The sequence below is a fragment of the Hibiscus syriacus genome, unplaced genomic scaffold (assembly GCF_006381635.1).
Source record: "Hibiscus syriacus cultivar Baekdansim isolate YM2019G1 unplaced genomic scaffold, ASM638163v2 tig00111708_pilon, whole genome shotgun sequence".
Taxonomy (NCBI): Eukaryota; Viridiplantae; Streptophyta; class Magnoliopsida; order Malvales; family Malvaceae; genus Hibiscus; species Hibiscus syriacus.
In genome coordinates, this window is record NW_024063159.1 from 812770 (window position 1) to 832152 (window position 19383).

General features: G+C 35.5%; 1 protein-coding gene and 2 pseudogenes across 1 annotated transcript; 2 read left to right on the plus strand and 1 right to left on the minus strand.

Moving 5' to 3' along the window:
• Positions 1-6540: 6540 nt before the first annotated feature.
• LOC120167989 lies at positions 6541-7542 on the plus strand (annotated as a pseudogene).
• Positions 7543-14403: 6861 nt separating this feature from the next.
• On the plus strand, positions 14404-15387 carry LOC120167926. The gene is made up of 2 exons (XM_039176817.1): positions 14404-15174; positions 15271-15387. The coding sequence occupies exons 1-2, from the start codon at positions 14466-14468 to the stop codon at positions 15369-15371; spliced, it is 810 nt and encodes a 269-aa protein (XP_039032748.1). The 5' UTR covers positions 14404-14465; the 3' UTR covers positions 15372-15387.
• A 2706-nt stretch (positions 15388-18093) lies between these two features.
• On the minus strand, positions 18094-19104 carry LOC120167976 (annotated as a pseudogene).
• Between the last annotated feature and the right edge of the window lie 279 nt (positions 19105-19383).

A 19383-nucleotide genomic window follows, 5' to 3' on the forward strand; every position in this document is an offset into this window, starting at 1 on the left:
AATGACAAACATCTGGTTATCCGTGTGGCCATGTTATAAAATTTTCTCTTCATCTAAACCAAGATGATTCAAGCGCATACGCTATGGATTGCTACACTACAGAAGTATATCGACAGACTTATGGCGAGATTGTCTACCCTATTCCACATCCTTCTGAGTGGGACATACCAGATGACTTACAAACAGTTTTGCCACCAGCCATGGATAGAAGGCTACCTGGCCGACCAAAAAGTCACGATCGTATACCGTCTAAGGGTGAAGAAAAGAGATCGACATGTAGTCGGTGCAAGGAAAGTGGTCATACAAGGTTGACATGTGGATCACCAGTGCCATCACAATCATCTTTTCCTCTACCAAAATATGGATCCTCATCAAAATCCAAAGCTCATATGGTGTCAAGCAAAATGCAATCAAAATCGCAATCATCTTTTAGTTTCACGTTACGATTTTCATTTCGCGTTGCGATTCTCTCGTTGCGATTCTCTCGTTGCGATTTTCATTTCGCATTGCGATTGTCATTTTTGCCTTCAACATAATACAGATTGAAATCAACAAAATCAACCATTACATTTCAATCAATTAAACAAGCACAAATAAGAATTATGTTCACATCAATTAAACAAATCAACTTTACAATCATCTTTTACAAATCAATTAAACTATAAAAAAATAAGCAATAATTCTTATTTCCTCATCTACTATTGAATCAACTTTTGCAGCCATACATCATTTTCACGCAGCTCACTTCTGAGATTAACCTGCAGAAACCAAACATTTGCTCAAACAACACTTTCTACACATCTAAAACCTACAAACAGCAAATTATTGAATTCTAGGTACTTAACCAAACATTTTCAAACCAAAAGCCTATAAACTTACCAATTGTTTATGGACATTTTTATAACGCGGATGCAGGTAGGCAGCGTCTCGTATATCGATCTAGCCATATAATGCCAAAACACAAGCCTACTGCAGCTCTATCTCTATCGGTGGGAGGTAGATACTTTATACTTCCTGTGATCAAACGCTCCAACGCCAAGCATACGAGAGGACCACAATCCCCTCTGGGTCCTTTCGTTTGTTGTGGTGCGCTCGTCTCTGCTAACTGTAATATTGAGCTTCTTTGGCTTCTTGTTTCCAGAACGAGTCCAATAATTTATCGCATCCAAGAATTTAGCCAAATGAGAGCTCCATCCCTTAATAATATCTCTTAAATCAGCCCAATGATATGTAATTTATCATGCTGTCATATACTATTTCCTTAAGGGATAGGAGCTGAAGCTCGAAGAGAAGCCAATGTTTATGTTCCAAAACAGGGATAAACACCTGCAATCATAAGTAATAATTCATTCATTTGCGCACTTATTTATGAATACCTTTAAACTCAATCTAAAATAATACTAACCTTATCGACCTCCCACCATGCAGGATAAAGTTTAGCTTGTCCATTGCCCAACGCAAATGATTCATCTCGTTGATTCTTCAAGTGAACGGCGTTAAAACGTCGGCATAATTGTATATCATATTTCTTTTATTTCCTTAAGTTTCCAAATTATTAGAAGACATGACACCCACGCATCGATATGCTGTTTTACAAAAAAAGACATATATTAGTAACTTACATAAATTTTTTAAAAAAATAATCAAATTGAATAAGAAAAATATAAGACTTACCCTCCATCGAAATAGCCATTGTCTTCGACCCCTAATAATACGCCCTACCAAGACCGATCAAGCAACAAATAGATATCATCGTTAACTCATACGAGAGCCAACTCTCATCCATCATGTCCGGCACGTCAAAGGGTTCTCAAGAATCTTACATATGACGCCATGTGAATCGGGCTTTGAATGGTGGGAGGGACCTCTTCAACGATGACAGTGGCCTCTTGAACGTGGGAGGGGACTCTCGAGGAATGATAGGGCCTCTTCAACGATAGGAGTGGACTCTTGAGGGATGACAGGCGAGTCGGGCTTCTTCTTGTGGTGTCTTCGCACTATTGGGGTGTACGGAGACTTAATAGCACGTGCACGCCGTCTGATGCGTGAACTCTATCGTGCAAGAAAAACCCGACGTAAAGCATCCACCATATCAGGCCGCTAAATAATTAAATATAAAAATCAGTAAATAACAGACATGATATTTAACAGTGAAAACAAAGACAAATATGTTTCAAACTTGCATGAATTCACCCAAGTCATTTCTATCATAGTTCACAAAATGCATCAGATAACAATGGCAAATATGTTTCAAACTTGCAACACTGTCAACTTAGTATTTGTCTTGTCTATTGGTTGAAGTAATGCAATTCATTCAAGTTTCAATTTGCAGAAGAAGAATAGTTTCTGGAACTTAAAATCGTAACGTGAAAAATGACTATCGCAACGCGAAATGAAAATCGCAACGAGAGAATAAAAATCGCAATGCGAAACGAAAATCGCAACGCGAAATAAAAATCGCAACGAGAGAATCGCAATGCGAAATGAAAATCGCAACGCGATTATAGTTTCGCGTTGCGATTTTTGGTTTCACGTTGCGATTTTTGGTTTCGCGTTGGGATTTTCATTTCTTGTTGCGATTTTCGTTTCGCGTTGCGATTTTCATTCTCTCGTTGCGATTTTCATTTCAACCAAAAGAAAACAGTGTTGCTAAAATATAGTTTCAAGATAAACTATTTCTTCTTCTTCTGCAAATTGAAACTTGAATGGATTGTATTACTTCAACCAAAAGACAAAACAAAGACAAATACTAACTTCAGAGTATTAAGAATACACAGTTTAGCAGAATTGGCAGCAAACGAACAAATTTACTTTCAACCAAAAGACAAAACAAAGACAAATACTAACTTCACAATGTTAAAGAATACACAGTTTAGCAGAATTGGCAGCAACCGAATAAATTTACTTCAACCAAAAGACAAATACTAACTTCACAGTGTTAATAAACAGTTTAGCAGTATTGGCAGCAACCGAATAAATTTACTAAGCAATCTAAGTGAAATGGTTAATCTAAGTGAAATTATGAGTAAATTTATCATCAAGTTAAATATGGAAAATCTTAAACTTACCTCGTTGCGTAGAGTATGAACCTCATTCTGCAACGATACTACCATCTCACGTAGAGCGGCAACCTCACCACGTAAAGTAGACACCTCCACACGCCATGCACCATCGTTATCGCGTAGAGTACCGATCTCCTCACGCAAGGCATTGACCTCATCACGTAACTCCCTTGACTCATCCCGTGGAGGTGAAGATAGAGAACAGGGAGATAGAAGTTGTGGCATCTTTGTCGGTCGCCTATCATGAGGTGATGGTGGAGAAGAGGCTCGATGATGTGACGGGATAGGTGATGGCTCTCGTTGTAGAGGTGTATAGTCGGGTCGATCAGGTGATGGCTCTAGGTGAGGTGATGGCTCTCGAAGTGGAGGAATTTGAGGTTGCTCATCATTCGTGCCATCAAGAAAACGCTGACTAGCTTGCCACCAATCAATGGCAAGATCAGCCTCCGTGGGTGTCAGTCTCATTAATGGAGTGTTGGCCTCCTAAAAATATAAAAACTCAAACAAAGTTAAACGTCTACTATTAATAATTTGTTTATATATGATAGTATTTGTGTTACTTACATTATTTATTGTCGCATATGGTATTAAGTCTTCCCAATCCAACAGACGTTTCCTCTTCCAAGAATAGCCCTAGGAATATCATTTGAAGTTTTTAATGCATATGTCCGTTGGGGAAAGCCTCGAATATCCAAATCTACAAACAATATAATAACAAACATTAGTAATTGTTAAATAATTCATTATTTGAAAACATTATATAGAAATTCTTACCTTAAAGGCCCAAACAAAGCCTGAAAAAGTGTATTTCGACCCATCGCCACGCAAACTTTTGCGGTCATCAAGGCAGACGACAATTTAGTCTAGGTAGCTTTCCATATATACGAACCCACGGAAACAAATTCCATGCATTAGGTCCTCTACCAATAATATTAGCTCCTGAGGAATAGGTTGTCTGGCCTCTCTGCCTAAAAAGCCGGCATACAAAAGTAGTAGAAGGCATACTCGGACAACATTGACGTATTCATTCGAGTAAAACCATCTTTCTTATTAAACAGTTTCTTCAGGTCGTCGACGTGTAAGTTGGCTTCTCTATTGACTCATCAGGAAAAACCCTGGATAACCATGATGGGCGGGTGATATGACGAGTGTACCGGCCTACATCATCGTGTTCGAATCGTAGACCAGTGATTAGCAGAACTCCTTCCGCCCAAAACAAGTATACGCCGGTGGAAAATGAAACCATATCTCTTCCTCACCACGTTGTATACTGTCGGGTAGATCGCTAGTCATGGTCTGAAACCACAAATGGGTCAAATTAGCATCTCCACCCGGATGCTGTACTCTCAGCCATGGCCCGAAGCAGGTTTCTCAAACAATTTTCTTTGTGCAGGTGAAAGCTTCGAAGCAATTGTAGTGGCTAGGCTAACTTATTCCTTAATGTCAATAAAGCCGAAAAAAATTTCTACAAAAACATAAACATACCAAGTTAGATATACCAAAAACTACACTGTGAAGATATACCAAAAACAATAAACATAAATAGTAGTTTATTCTGAAACTAAAATTTGCAACACTGTTTTGTCTTTTGGTTGAAATGAAAATCGCAACGAGAGAATGAAAATCGCAACGCGGGAAATGACTATCGCAACGAGAGAATCGCAAAGCGAAATGAAAATCGCAACGAGAGAATCGCAACGCGAAATGAAAATCGCAATGCGATTTTGGTTTCGTTGTGATTCTCTCGTTGCGATTTTCATCCTCTCGTTGCGATAGTCATTTTTGTGTTGCGATTTCATTTTCATGTTGCGATTTTAAGTTTAGAAACTATTCTTCTTCTGCATTACTTCAACCAAAAGACAAAACAAAGACAAATACTAACTTCACAGGGTTAAAGACTAAACAGTTTAGCAGTATTGGCAGCAATCGAATGAATTTAATAAGAAATCTAAGTGAAATAGTTAATCTATATTGAAATTACCAGTAAACTTATCATCAATTTCAATATGAAAAACCTAAAATAATGAAAAAAATTTCAAAATAAAAATAATTAAAAAACTAACCCTCGGAGGTTGATTTTCCATTTCTGAATGATTGTGAGGGATTTCTGACCTTGAATGGTTGTGAGGGATTTCGCCGGCGATGGAGCGGAAATCTTCGGAGATGGGACGGATTTCGCCGTAATACGAATGCGCTATGTAAATCGCATTGCGATAGTCAGATTTGCGATTACATATTCACATATGCGATTGCGTTAATTCGCTATGCGCATTGCGATACGTAATCGCGTTGCGATTTACGTATTCGCATTGCGAATTAGGAAAATCGCAACGCGAATACGTAAAAATCGCAATAGTAAATCGTATATCAGAATCGCATTGCGAATCTGGAAATGATTTGCGATACCGGAGATCGCGTTGCGAATTATCGATCGCATTGTGATTTAGTTGGTCATTTTAGCGAATCTAAAAAAAATAGTTAAAATCGTATATTATAATTTATAAGGTATTTTTGATCACTAAGATTATTTTCTCTTTATTATATTAATTTTCCAACTCCGAGGTCTGAGTGCGGAAACCTAATCTAAACGCGCATGATGATAATTTAATATGCCGTTCTGCTCCAATCAAATTACATTATCATTACAAGCTAATAATAATATCATAACTACACTACTCCTTTCTTTTATTAACAAAAATATCAAAGCCAAAGTCAATGCTCTCGTCGTCAGAAAGATATCGCATTGGTGAGTGGACAAGTGTCTCGCCCGCCACCGCTTATTGTCTCTCAGCCACAATTTAACCTTATTTTAACACTACCAAACATAGAGAATAAAATATGAAATAATTATAATAGGATATATGCTAGTTATGTCATACGATCATTTTAATATGCGATTAAGAAAAGATATTATCAAAAATATTAAATTTTTAATATTTTCGATAAAAAATTATTTAAAAAATTATTTTTTTACCTAAAATATTAATATTTTTTATTCGGAAATATTAATATTTTTTTAATATTTACGGTAGAAAAATAATATTTTAGGTAACACTTTACTGAAAATGTCAAACATTTTAAGTAACGCCCAATATTAATATTTTCGATAAAAATAATAATATTTTAAATAACATTTTATTAAAAATATTAAAAAATAATAACATTTCTAATAATATATTTTCTTAATAATATATTAAGAATAGCACACCCGAGATATGACCGGGATATATAAACAATGGTCAAATACAAATGACAAAACATTTTATATACGTTAAGCATTTGGCATTAATTATTGGCTGGCTTTCAAGCAAAGATGTAAACTTCTATTCCTGAAAATTCGTGGATGGCTCATTTGCACATCATCCGATCAATCCCATTCATCCCTGTCCCTTTCATCATTCTCAATTATATATTCATGCCCCACGAAGTGATGCTATTCTCCTTTATAAAAATACTCTCAGTCCGCCAAACTCTTCCACTCAAACCAGATTTTCTCTCTCGTCTTGAGTTGTTGAGATTTTAGTGTTGGTTTTGGCATGCCATCTTGTTTCCAAGCCAGTGTTAAAAGGATGGAAACGTTTACCAGAATGACTAGGGTTTACCCCAATGCTGGTTTCACCGGCGTCTTCCACAGGCAGCAGCCGAAGCTGTTATCGACGTCCGTCACGGAGGCGGCGGTTCTCACCGTCTGGAAAAAGTCCTTGCTGTTCAACTGCAATGGATTCACGGTGTTGATAGTAAAGGTAATTTGGTGTTCAGGGTGGATAATTACATGGACGGCCACAAGGGCGAGATTCTTCTCATGGATGCCACCGGCAACCCTCTCCTCACCATCCGCCGCAAGGTACCTTCTTTTTTACGTTTGTTTCGACATATTCGGCTAATGTTTTGCGATCGAATGATGATGATGATTTTTGACGTTTGTTTTGTCAGAAAATGAGCTGGGGGATAGCTGGTTGGTTTACGAGGGAGAAACCTTTGTGATTCCCACACTTTGTGTGAGGAAATCGATGAACATCCTAAACAAAAACTGCTTGGCCTACGTTATTCCCGGCAACACCGCAAACCGAAACAACATCGTTTTCGATATCGAAGGGTCATATTCGCAACGATCGTGTTCGGTATACGACGACAGTAGGAGATTAGTAGCGGAGATAAAGAGAAAAGAAGCTGTTCAAGGAGTTACCTACGGAACCGACATCTTCCGTCTTCTTGTTCAGCCTGGTCATATCAGGACGGACTTTGCCATGGCTCTCGTCATCCTTCTTGATCAAATGTTCGGATCTTCGAGACGATAAACCATCTTTTTTCCTGCTTTTTTTTTAACAGAACACCATCTGTCTGTTTATCTATGTATAAAGTCATAGCAACAATTTCCAAATTTGCAGCATCTGCTTATATATTTATATGGTTTTGATGATTTTTGTGGTGGTTTTTTCGTTTTTGATAAAAGACCAATCACTCATGTACAGATTCAACAGAAGAATAGTTCTTCTGTGTGTTGATCTGTTTCTTTCTTTTTGGATTTTTTTATCGTATAGGTTGAAAATGATGAGAGTTTTCTTTGTAAAGAAACATTAAAAATCGAATAAGTTATACATTTATTAGAATCAATACGGAATTCAGGCACGTGAAAAAGAATAGAGGCAAAGCTCGTTTGGACCACTCAACTACAGTTAAGATCCATCATGAAGAATCCAAAGCCAAATTGGAAACGCGCGAATCCAATTCCAAAATCCAAATTGAAAGCGAAAATTCTCGAGAACAAGAGATCAGAGCCAACGCGCTTATGGATATAAGTATTTTGAGTTATTAAAATTGTTTTTGGTGAAGTTTACTTTGAGAAATACACACAAATGACTAGTTCTTTTTCTTTCTTTCTTTTTAATTACTCTTTGAAATCACTCTTCTAATTTGAAGTAATTAGAGATGTCTTTAACGATTTCATCATATGAAGACTTTTACATATGGCTTAAAAGTTTTAACAATTTATCTGAAGCCTTATTGATAACCGTTGTTTTGCTATCAAAATAATTCATGATTTCTTAATAAATAAAAAGGAAAAGGTAGTATAGAGAAGCATGGTCGATCCACAGGGACTGTGGTGTTTCTGATTTAATAAAATTCTTTCTTGATTTTAGAAGAAGATAGAATTCCAGATGAAGTTGAAAAGATATATTAAAAATAAAAATAATAATATAATAAATATTAATAGTAATAAACATAAAAGGGGATTTTTAAAAGTTATTTTTTAAAATAAAAAAATAAGAATTAAATAAAAGAAAAATAATTAAATAATAAATTAAATAGATTGAGATAAAGAGAAACTTATTGTGAAAGCAGCATCAGACTTCAGCTTTGTCTCAAATTCCTTGGATCATCGAAACGATTTTACTTCCATCATCGGTGGATTTAATCGGCGTTGTCCTTCACGTGATGACTTTGCTCCTTCTTCGACTTTGATCTTGTGCATGCAATTCAAGGGACTTAATCATTTAATGTCGAAAATGGTCCATCCTATGACTTCTTGTGAGAGCGCAATACCGCTACCAAAGCTTCCTCTTTTCCTTCGGATAATTTACTTGAGATGATCACTTGCAAAGTTTCATTTTCGCCCAAAAAGACATATTTCAAATGCTTCGGTAATTGCTTCAATTCTACCTCAGGTGCCTGCAAAACAGAAGGTAAAATTTTAGTTTTAGAGGAAGATAAAGATAAATCAGAATTGATTGAATTAATATTTTCAAACTCTTTCTTCCTCTTCGTGACAAAGTTCAGGATCCTTAAAAAGATCATAAGAAAAATTAGATTCAATATATTCATTAATTAAAGGATCTATAAAATCAACAAAATTAATTCTTTCAACATGATCAGGGCATTTCATTGCTTTGTAAATCTCACCATCAAATTCCATTGTTAGTATACCACTTCTAACATCGATATTTGTATGTGATGTGCTTAGGAAGGGTCGGCCTAAGAGTGCCTCGAAATAAGAATCCGACTTATCATGTTCCATGTCAATGATATAGAAATCTGCAGGAAAGAATAATATATCGACCTTTACCAAGACGTTTTCCATTACTCCCACTGAATAGATCACAGATCGATCAGTCAACTGTATGGTTATTCCTAATTCATTCAAAGGCTCGTTAGTAATCATTTTATATATAGTAAATGACATAACATTAATTGAAGCTCCTAAGTCACACATTGCACGTTTAATTTTAAAATCACCTATTTTGCAGGGTATAGCGAACATACCTTGATCCTTCATCTTTGGTGGGAGTTTTCGTTGAAAAATTGCAGAAATGTATTCTCCCAAATTTACCTTTTCGTGTCCCATTAATTTCCTCTTTGTAGTGCAAAGTTCTTTTAAGAATCGAGCATACCTTGGTACTTGTCGAATTACTTCAAGAAGAGGTATGTTGACTTGAACTTTTTGGAACACCTCTAAGATCTCATTTTCTTCATCTCTTTTATTACGCTTCATCAACCTTAATGGGAAGGGTGGTGGTGCGATTTCATGAGAAAAAAGAGAATGATGTGAGTCAGATGTATAGTGTATTTCTAAAGGTGGTATTTCATCTTGTTCTTCCTGATGTGAGTCTTTTTCTGCTGGAACTTCGGGTGATATAACTTTTCCACTTCTGAGTGTGATGACACTAACATTCTCTCTCAGACTTAACTCCATTTAAGAAGGTAGTCTTCCTTTTGATTCTAATTTTCCTATAGTTTGAGCTAGTCGGATTACTTGGTTATCTAGCTCTTGAAGATGTGTTTCGGTTCAGCTGTGGAATTTTTCCTGGGATGCAATAAGCTTTTCTTGTGAAATTACTAACTTTTCTATGAGTTCCTCCAATGACGAGTTTTGCGTTTTCTGTTGAAGAAGACGCCTTGGTTGATAAGTTGGTATTTGATTTACCGCATAGCTGAAGTTTGGGTGGTCTCGCCATCCTGGATTGTAAGCATTACTGTATGGGTTATATTGTCTTTGTGGAGGACCTGGAAAGTTTCCTATGGCATTGATTTCTGCATTACCTCATTCTTGTATCAGTGAGCAGCAATCCATCGGATGGTCTAGCTTTGTGCATATCCCACATGCTCTTGTTGCTCCAGATTTTCCTGCAATAAAGTGAATTAACTTTTTCAGTTAATTTGTCTAACTTATTCTCAAGGGAAAAAGTACTTATCTCGTGAACCCTTCGACTGGGTTCACTTGAAAACTATTGAGAGTTAGCTGTCATGGTTGAAATCAATTCCCTTGTTGTTGTTGGGGTCATGTTGACTAATGTTCCTCCACTGGCGGCATCCACCATTTTCATTTCCATTGGCAAAAGACCTTCATAAAAGTATTGAAGTAACATTTGCTCACTTAATCCGTGTTGTGGACAACATGTGCAAAGCTTTTTAAATATCTCCCAATAGTCATAAAAACTTTCAAATTAATTGAAGGTAAATAAAATAACCAATCTTTAGCCAAGTCGGCTAAAGAGAAAGGGAAAACTCTCAAATTAATTTGATCTTCGATAACTCCATGTGGTTTCATGCTAGTGCAAACCATGTGAAATTCCAACAAGTGTTTGTATGAATCTTCAGTGGGAAAGCCGTGAAAAGTGGGAAGAATATGAATAAGTCCAGTCTTTAATTGAAACGGAGTCACACCACTAGGAAAATTGATGCATAATGGCGTCTGAGTGACAAGAGTTGTGGCTAACTCTCGGATCGTTTGTTCTTCCATCGGAATGTTGTATAAGTCTGCTTTAGAGTCCGGATTTGATTCTGTTTCTGATTTCTGCTCTTATTCTTCTTGTTTTTTTCTCTTTTCTCGAAGCGTTTGTGCGTGGATTCTTCATGCTAGTGCTTCTATCTCCGGATCTAGATCTACTAATTTAGTTGAGTTTCTTCTGGTCATAAATAAAAAACTAGAAAAATAAATTAATACTTGTCGTTAGTCCCCGGCAACGGCACCAATTTGATAACCGTTGTTTTGCTATCAAAATAATTCATGGTTTCTTAATAAATAAAAAGGAAAATGTAGTATAGAGAAGCATGGTCGATCCACAAGGACTGTGGTGTTTCTGATTTAATAAAACTCTTTCTTGATTTTAGAAGAAGATAGAATTCTAAATGAAGTTGAAAAGATATATTAAAATAAAATAAATAATAAAAAAAGGAAAAATAATATAATAAATATTAATAATAATAAATATAAAAGGGGGATTTTTAAAAGTTTTTTAAAATAAAAAAATAAGAATTAAATAAAGAAAAATAATTAAATAAACAAATTAAAGAGATTGAGATAAAGAGAAACTTATTGTGAAAGCAGCCTCAGACTTCAGCTTTGTCTCAAATTCTTCGGATCATCGAAACAAATTTTTACTTCAAGATTCACGTCAGCTTACAAGGACAATTCTTCGTTGCCAACTCGGATTGTGCCATTTCAATAACAACTGATTCCGATCTTAGTTTCTTCTTAGCAAACAATTTTGCTAAGTGTATTCTCGGGAAGTTGAATATGCTTCAATAAGAAAATATTTTCTTCAAACATTAACCATAACAATATACAGACCAATGTCGAAATCGTTTTGATTTGAAAAGTAAGCTCAGAAAACATAGAGAAAATCCGAAGCGATTTAAGTACCTTACAATTCTCACGTTTGGAATTGAGCCTTCGCTTTAGCCTTCGACTTGAAAGAGAATTAGCTAAGCATGATCAAAGTCATACTTAGCATAATAGAAAAGTATGAGAAAAAATCGAGAGAAAGCTAAAGAGGAAAAGAAGATTTTATTCTCAAATGAGAGAGATATGTTTCTAGGCTCACCCTTATATGGTATTTATAGCCTTGAAATTCCTAAAAACAATCTAAAGCATCCTAAATCCTAATTAAAACACTTAAAACTATTTAAACTAAAATACCTAAAAAATAATATAATATTCTAAATCCTAATTAAAACACAAAAACTTATTTCAACTAAAATACCTAAAACAAAGATAAAATATAAAAGTAATATCCTAAAACTTAATTAAAATACAAAAACCTATTTAAACTAAAATACAAAGATAAAATATAATGTTTAAAATATTATCCTAAAATGAGTTTAATCCAAATCCGAATTCCAGCCATTTTTTATTTAGAAAATAAAAAATATGTAGAATTATATCATTTTTGTGTAATTTTCATAATCGTACGTCCTGGACAAAAAATGAATTAAAATAAACAAATAAACCATAAAAATTAATGATTAAAGAATAATTTAAAAGTAAAATATTAACTAAAATAAACACTATCACTTATCGATGATTCGAAGATATTAGTATTTTCTCGACATCAACTATTAATGTCTTTTTCTGACATTATTTTTATTAGTCCAATCAACTTTAAAACATTATACTTGAAGGTCTATAATGTAATTGACTTGAAATGCATTTAAGTTCATGACTACCAAAAATATTAATGAAACTAGCACGCGGTCGATGGGACATATATAATGCAGCCGGAGGATATAACGCGGGTTGGGTTGACTACAGCTTAATCCTTGAACTCTTTAGTGTTTTCGAAATTGAAAATTTTTAAAATTTATTGACCAAAATAGAAGAAAAGAAAATAGTTGAATGAGGAATGATGTAATTTACCCAACTTATAACAGTAGGAAATGATTAAACCGTTGATCAAAATATCACATTAGATTTTTTTTTGAATTAGAGGACCACATTGATCTAAAAATAGGATGAGGACTACATTATTTTCTTTAAAAAGTTCAGGGACTTTGAATGACTTTTTTTCTTCTTATTATTAGTACTATATTGCAATTACGTGCATCCATGATTTGTGGTTTATGAAAGCAATTCCCGCAGATGTTTTGCTAAGGTCGATGTTACTAATTGTCAGCAAGAATCATGTATTCGATTCGCGACAAAGATCTTCTTTGGATTATGCAGTTGCACACTAAATCCATTTTATATTTAACCTTCATATTGCGTTGGAAATCAAATTTATACTCTAGATATTAAGTAAATGGATTTCTCTAGTTATAATATATTATCAAAAAGTCTAACGTTAAAATTTGTATGATCAGTTTAATTCAATTAGAATTAATTAAATAAATATCAATTATCAATTAGTTTATTGTATTGAAGTTGTAAGATCCTTAAACAAAATCAAGAACAACAGAAAAAAGGTATAATGTTGAAATTGGTCATCGACGTCTATTAAAATGATTATTTTGATCCATTAACGTTTTATTTTAGGATAAAAAATCCTATCATTTGGTAAAATAGTTACTGTCTTTTATTCTTTTTTTCTAGAGCATTTTGAATCATTTTAAGATAAAAGACTCTTTTTTAGAGCATTAATCGTGTGTTAACTAACGATTTTCATTCATAGAGAGAGTTTTCCTCAACATAAAACGTTAGAGACCAAAATGATTATTTCAATAAATGTTGGAGGATAACTTTGACATTCTGTTGTATAAGAAAGCATCCTACTTATGGCTTTGATGGGCTGAACCATTATACGAATTCAGTGATTAAAAGATCTCAAATTCGAATAATTATACATATAAAAACACAAAACCAAGAAATTATCCAGAAAATACGACGGACTCCTACTCGCATACACATGATAGATTCTTTTGAAGAAGAAAAAACCTATGTTTTTCTGTTGGGCTAAATTTGTGAGAATGCCCCCAAATCAAGCCCACCATAAAGCTAGCTTCTTTTTAACAATAGAACCCTTAAAAGGAAGGAGAATATAAGGTACTAGTAATCATGAGCCCAACTGGGTGAGGAAAGTCTATCAAAGGTATTGATGTCCTCACCAGCAAAGTTCCCAGGACAATGACCAAAAGGTGTTGCCTTTATATCATTTTTGTTTGGAAAATACTTGTTGATTTTCTTAGTTGAGTTACCTATATCGTGTAGAACTGTTAGCTCAAATGGGTATGAAAAGATTTTTCCACATTAATCGATAACCTACGATGCGGATAGGTTAATTAGGCATGATCAAGTTGGTTCCATCCCATAATCATGTCTGCCATAATCATCCCACAATGGCAAAAAGAGGCTCAAAAGACTCCACAATTTTCATCAACACCCTCTTAACTCTGCATGTAATTGGCACCAAAGGACATGTACTTGATGGTCTACGAATATACATGAAGAAAGCGACCAAGCACGATCAAAATCAAGTATCAGCCACGTGGAGGAACAAGTAGAAAGATGCAAAAGGATATTTAAAGAAGAAAAGCAATATACCACTGAAAAAAAGATAACATTGTAAAACGAAAATGGTCCATGTGAAAAATATAAAAATTAACATTCTCTGTTTTCATATATTCTTATCTTATCACCATCTCTGCAATTTCATTTATATCATCTGAAACAGTCAAACAAGCAAAGGAACAATGGAAAAGATCATGCAAACATTCAACAACCTCCAGATTCAGTATTTTCTCCTTTCCCAGATGCTCCTTTTGAACGCCTATACAGCCCTACACACTCCCACTATGCACTGTGGTAATATTCAGCTTCAAGGGCCTTTCTTGTCTCCAAATTCCACAAAACCATTCCCATTAAACCGCATGATCATATGCAAATCTCAGAAGCTATACTTTAGAACCTCTTTGGGTCTTTTTCCCATCTCTTCAATTGATTACACAAGTAAAACACTAACAGTGTTTCACGGTAGTTGTTCTTCTTCAGAGCAGTTTGTATCCCCAACACTCCTTTCAGCTGGTTTCCCTTCTCCTCCTAACCCCAACTCACTCCTCCTCTTCAACTGCTCACACAAAAGGCATCCTGCAGCGGCGTTTATCCGTAACTGCAGTCGCCTGCACATGTGTAGACCCTCTTCTGAAGATTCTCGTTATTGTCTAGTAGTTAATGATATTGAAAGGCTTGACCCTGATTTTCATCCAAAAGATTTGGGTTGCTCAAGTTACAAGAGGGTTTATAGAAGGTCTTTGAGTGAGGAAGAGTATGGAGGAGTTGATTTGGGGACAAGGATTTCATTCGACATTCCCGACCATGTACCGGATATCTGCAATGAATGTAGAAAGCCTAATGGCAGCTGTGGTGTTGGGCTGAAGTGCATTTGTCACGCAAAAGAGTGTAGTAAGTGCCCCCTATTGTTTATATTTGATCGATATTGCATTTTTTCTGGATCTTACTATGTTTTGATTGATTTAATTTGATGGTGTTCTTTTGTAGAAGATAAGGTCCTTTCAGCTACCGGATCACTGAACACTGGTATAAATTTATTGTTTCTTTCGTTTTCGATCATTGATCAGATGAATTTATGGATTATTTGAGAAGTTGGAGAACTTGAAATGTATGTTATTTTCTTCTTCATGGTTGTTAAATAGGTATATTACATGCTTATTTTCCCACACAATTGCTTTGTCATCTCTATGTGCACATATATATACAGAAAATGCACCTAGCTTGGAGTTCCAGTATGAAATGATTCCCGATGAAAGCAGACCTTACACCTTTATAATCACATGGTTACTGCAGTGACAAACACATGATTCCCCAATTTACCAAAATAGATAAACGTTTAATTCGAATCCAGTACCGCATATACTCATTATGAATGTGACCCTCCGTGAGATTATTTTGATAGGTGATATGGTAAATATGGAAAAAATGATGGTTAGAAAACTGAGATGTTAACTGCATAAGTACATATTAAATTTATCTTCACAGGCTATGTACATCACTTTCACTTTCCAACTAACAAATGTAAAAGAATTCTCTCCACTCCGCACCTGTAAAATTCACATGAAGAATCTGACATAGCCACAAGGCAGATCCAAGAACGCACAGCCTCCGACACTTTGTACTTTAAACCCAGAAACACCTTGGTTTTTAATCTTTTAAATGCACATGAAGAAAAGAAACCATAGACAAAGCAAAAAGGAAAGTCTGATGCTGTGAAGATCTTAGAACGACCCCTTTTCAGTTAAAGCAGCGAGACAAAGAAAAGAAGAATGGCAGATGGATTTTCAAAGTTTTTGCTGTTTTTGAGTTTAGTTGGCTGTTTGAAACCTCCCCTCCAACACTCTTTTATGTACCATAAAGCAAGTTTGTCTTTACTTTGGGGTGTTGGTAACGCGAAAATATACCATTCCACGTTGAGTGGAAAATACAATTGACTTGGGTATTTATAGTGTGCATTATTCCCTCCTTTGTTGAGTAATAGAGAACAAGGGGTAAACTTGTGTGTCACTGCTATCTATCTTGGCTCGTGGACATGGCAATATGATCTTCGACACATCCACGATTTTATCTTTTTGGAGAAAATTCCTTATGAGCAAACAAAATGTGAAATAATTTTTAGTCTGATATTTATAGGTTGCGTTTGATTTAAATTTTAGAGTGTAACAGATGAGATTAATTAGTTGTCGTTTTGATTTCTGAAATTTAAAACATAAATAGTCAATTTCTGGAATTTAAACATGTGTAACGTTGGATGTATCTGGACTATTTTACATCTCTGTTCAAAGGGAACTAACAGCTGATTATTTTGCCAGTTACAGGAGTTACAATAATAATATAAGGAGTTACAAATGGCTGGAAATTAGACTACGAATCTAGACTATTTTGAGGCCATATTTATTTGTTTAATTCAACTATTACAACAGAGTTTAATTCCGGCAATTAAATCAGAATTGTATCTGATTTTCGTTTGACTATTTTGTCCCTGAACTTCAGCCTATAAATAGAGAGGCTTTGCAAGCTTCTCAACCTACCAATTCACTCTCAAACATCTCTCATTCTCTCAAAGCTTTCTAAGCTTTTAAATATTTCAGGTAATCAGAGGAGCAATACAACCACAATTCACTACGTTTTCAGGTGTACGAAATTTCGGAGCGACCGTGTTAACCTCGGGCGACAATCGACCTGTAATAGCGATTACACATATCAGGGTGAATTTATTTCTAAGGTAGTAGTTATCACCACTACACGATTCATCTAATTCGATTGTTCATTTTTTTTATTTGTCCTGGTAATGTGTGAATTTTGCAATACATTTCCAACATGGGACATTGATTCATGGTGTTGGCCACCTCAATTCTAGTTTGTCTTATTTTTAGATTGAATGTCCATAAAAGATATCTGTCTAATTTATGTGTTAATAAAAAAAATCGATGCCACCCCATGTTTGTATCCTTAAATTCAAACTCTCTCTTTCAGATGGTCCAGTAACAGTTCAATTTCATGAGGATTTCTTAGCTGTCTTCATTTAAATTAATGTTTCTCTTTATCAGGGGCACATGTATGCCTTCTCTATCCTAATTGGTTTCCTGATGGTCCAACGAAGAAGAGCTTGACTATAGGGGTACTTAATGCCTGCACTTTTAGTGGCATCTGAATGAACCCAAAGTACCCTTGCTAAGCTTTTGCTTCTTGCCTGTGGAACGTGCTTCTTGCTAAATAAGGGTCCTAAGCAGGTGCAAAATTAGACCATTAATAGAACCATCCTAAAACATGGGCTGCTATCCTTTTATGAAAGGTGTCAAGCATGTACTGGTTCAAACAACCCATGCACATGCTCTCACTTGTTTTCATAGCCTAATGCACATTAGTCTTAGCAGAACCAAAGCAAGCTAGAATTATGATCACTATGTATCTTCATTATAAAGGTAACAAATGCATACTCTATGACTGATAAACCATGAAATCTTATATAATTTAAATGAAAATATTCTATGGTCAAATTGTTACCGAACACTAGCAGGAGATTCCCCACTTCATTTTGTCCTTTTAAAGGCAAAAGCTACAAATCTGCCTTCATATCTTTCAATATATCCAAATACTACTTTTTAGCAAAATCTTCATTGATGCCCTTCCATTTGAGATGTCATTTCATTCAAAATTCACCAGCTTTTCAATTATTTCAACCTCGCAACAAAGTCATTATTAGCAGCTCCATTTCCTGTAATTAATTTTCGAAATCTTTTCTTACCACAAACAAAAGAAAATCCAGCCTGCAACTCTCAGAAACTAAAATATTCTACAGCGCAAGTTATTTCTTCTCTCACATGAACAAAGAATCTAAGTAAATTTGGACCAAAAAAAACTGAAATAGAACAAGAAACCTAACATGAACAAGTGATCATGAGTTTGTTTATGTGTTCTTACAGGCACAAATCAACAACGAGAACTCGACTCTGTCTTGGTCTTTCTTCACCATCTTCTCCTCAAACCAAAGCCGGTTATCCAAACCATTTCTTGTCCTAAACAAGAACACGGCTGAACCAGAAACAGGCTTGAAGAACCAATCGTACGCATCCCACATCAGATCAACTAGCAACCCATCAACGAATAACGTCTGGTTTCCTCTAAAATTCCATTGCAGCCTCTTAACTTTTATCACCGTCTTCTTATCGATACAAACCGATAAAACCAGGTGCTTTAAGCCTTCATGTTCCCCGCTGCATATTATTGTAATATCGTGTACAATGCCCGTATCACAGAATTGAGCCTTGGTGGAATAAAGTGTATTCCCCGAACAATGTTCTTGCCTGGAAATGAGGGCAGCTTTAGCAACTGGGGTTGTGTTTTTGAGCTTCTTGGTGACTGTCTCTTCGTCCATATCGCCTAAAACAAGGCCTATCTCTGAATCAACCATGACTAAAACGTAGAACCCGTCGACCGGTTCGGGTCCGGTGTCGTACTTAGCGGTGGTAAGGTCCCAAAAGACTTCGATCTTCGAATGGTCGGATTCGATCACTTGCTTCCTTTCTTCTTCCTGAAGAACCTTAAATTGGTGTTGAGTTTGAAACATATTGAAGGGTGGTCATCGCCGAAGTTTATGGCAAGGCCTTGACCAGAACCGGTTTGGTTCTTGTACCAAGTGACCTTGATTAAACACTGCTTCTGGGTTGAAAGAATGACTTTGTAAACGCCAGTGACGGAATTCTGGACCGAAGGCGCTAGGCTCGGAGAGATGCAAGCATTGCTTGAATAGCTGCTAGAACATGAAGATTGTGAAACATTTACTGCGTTTTCACTGAAACAAGAAACCATATCTCTCATTGTGAAGAAAATGAAGACGAGCAGCAGCAAGGGAATTCAGGTGCATCTGCATGCGTATTAAACAAATATGGGTCTCTCACTCAAGGTAAAAGAAGGTGAAGCTGTGTTTTGTTTACTCTATTTTGGCAGTTCATCACATATATTAAAGAATTCAAAAAAGAGGAGAAATTGGACATGGTGCTGGTCTGGTTGTGAGATGATCATGGATGCTTTTAATTCCTTACAATTGGCTTTTGTGACTTATTAAGTGATTAAAAAGTAAATAAAAATACTAAGTGA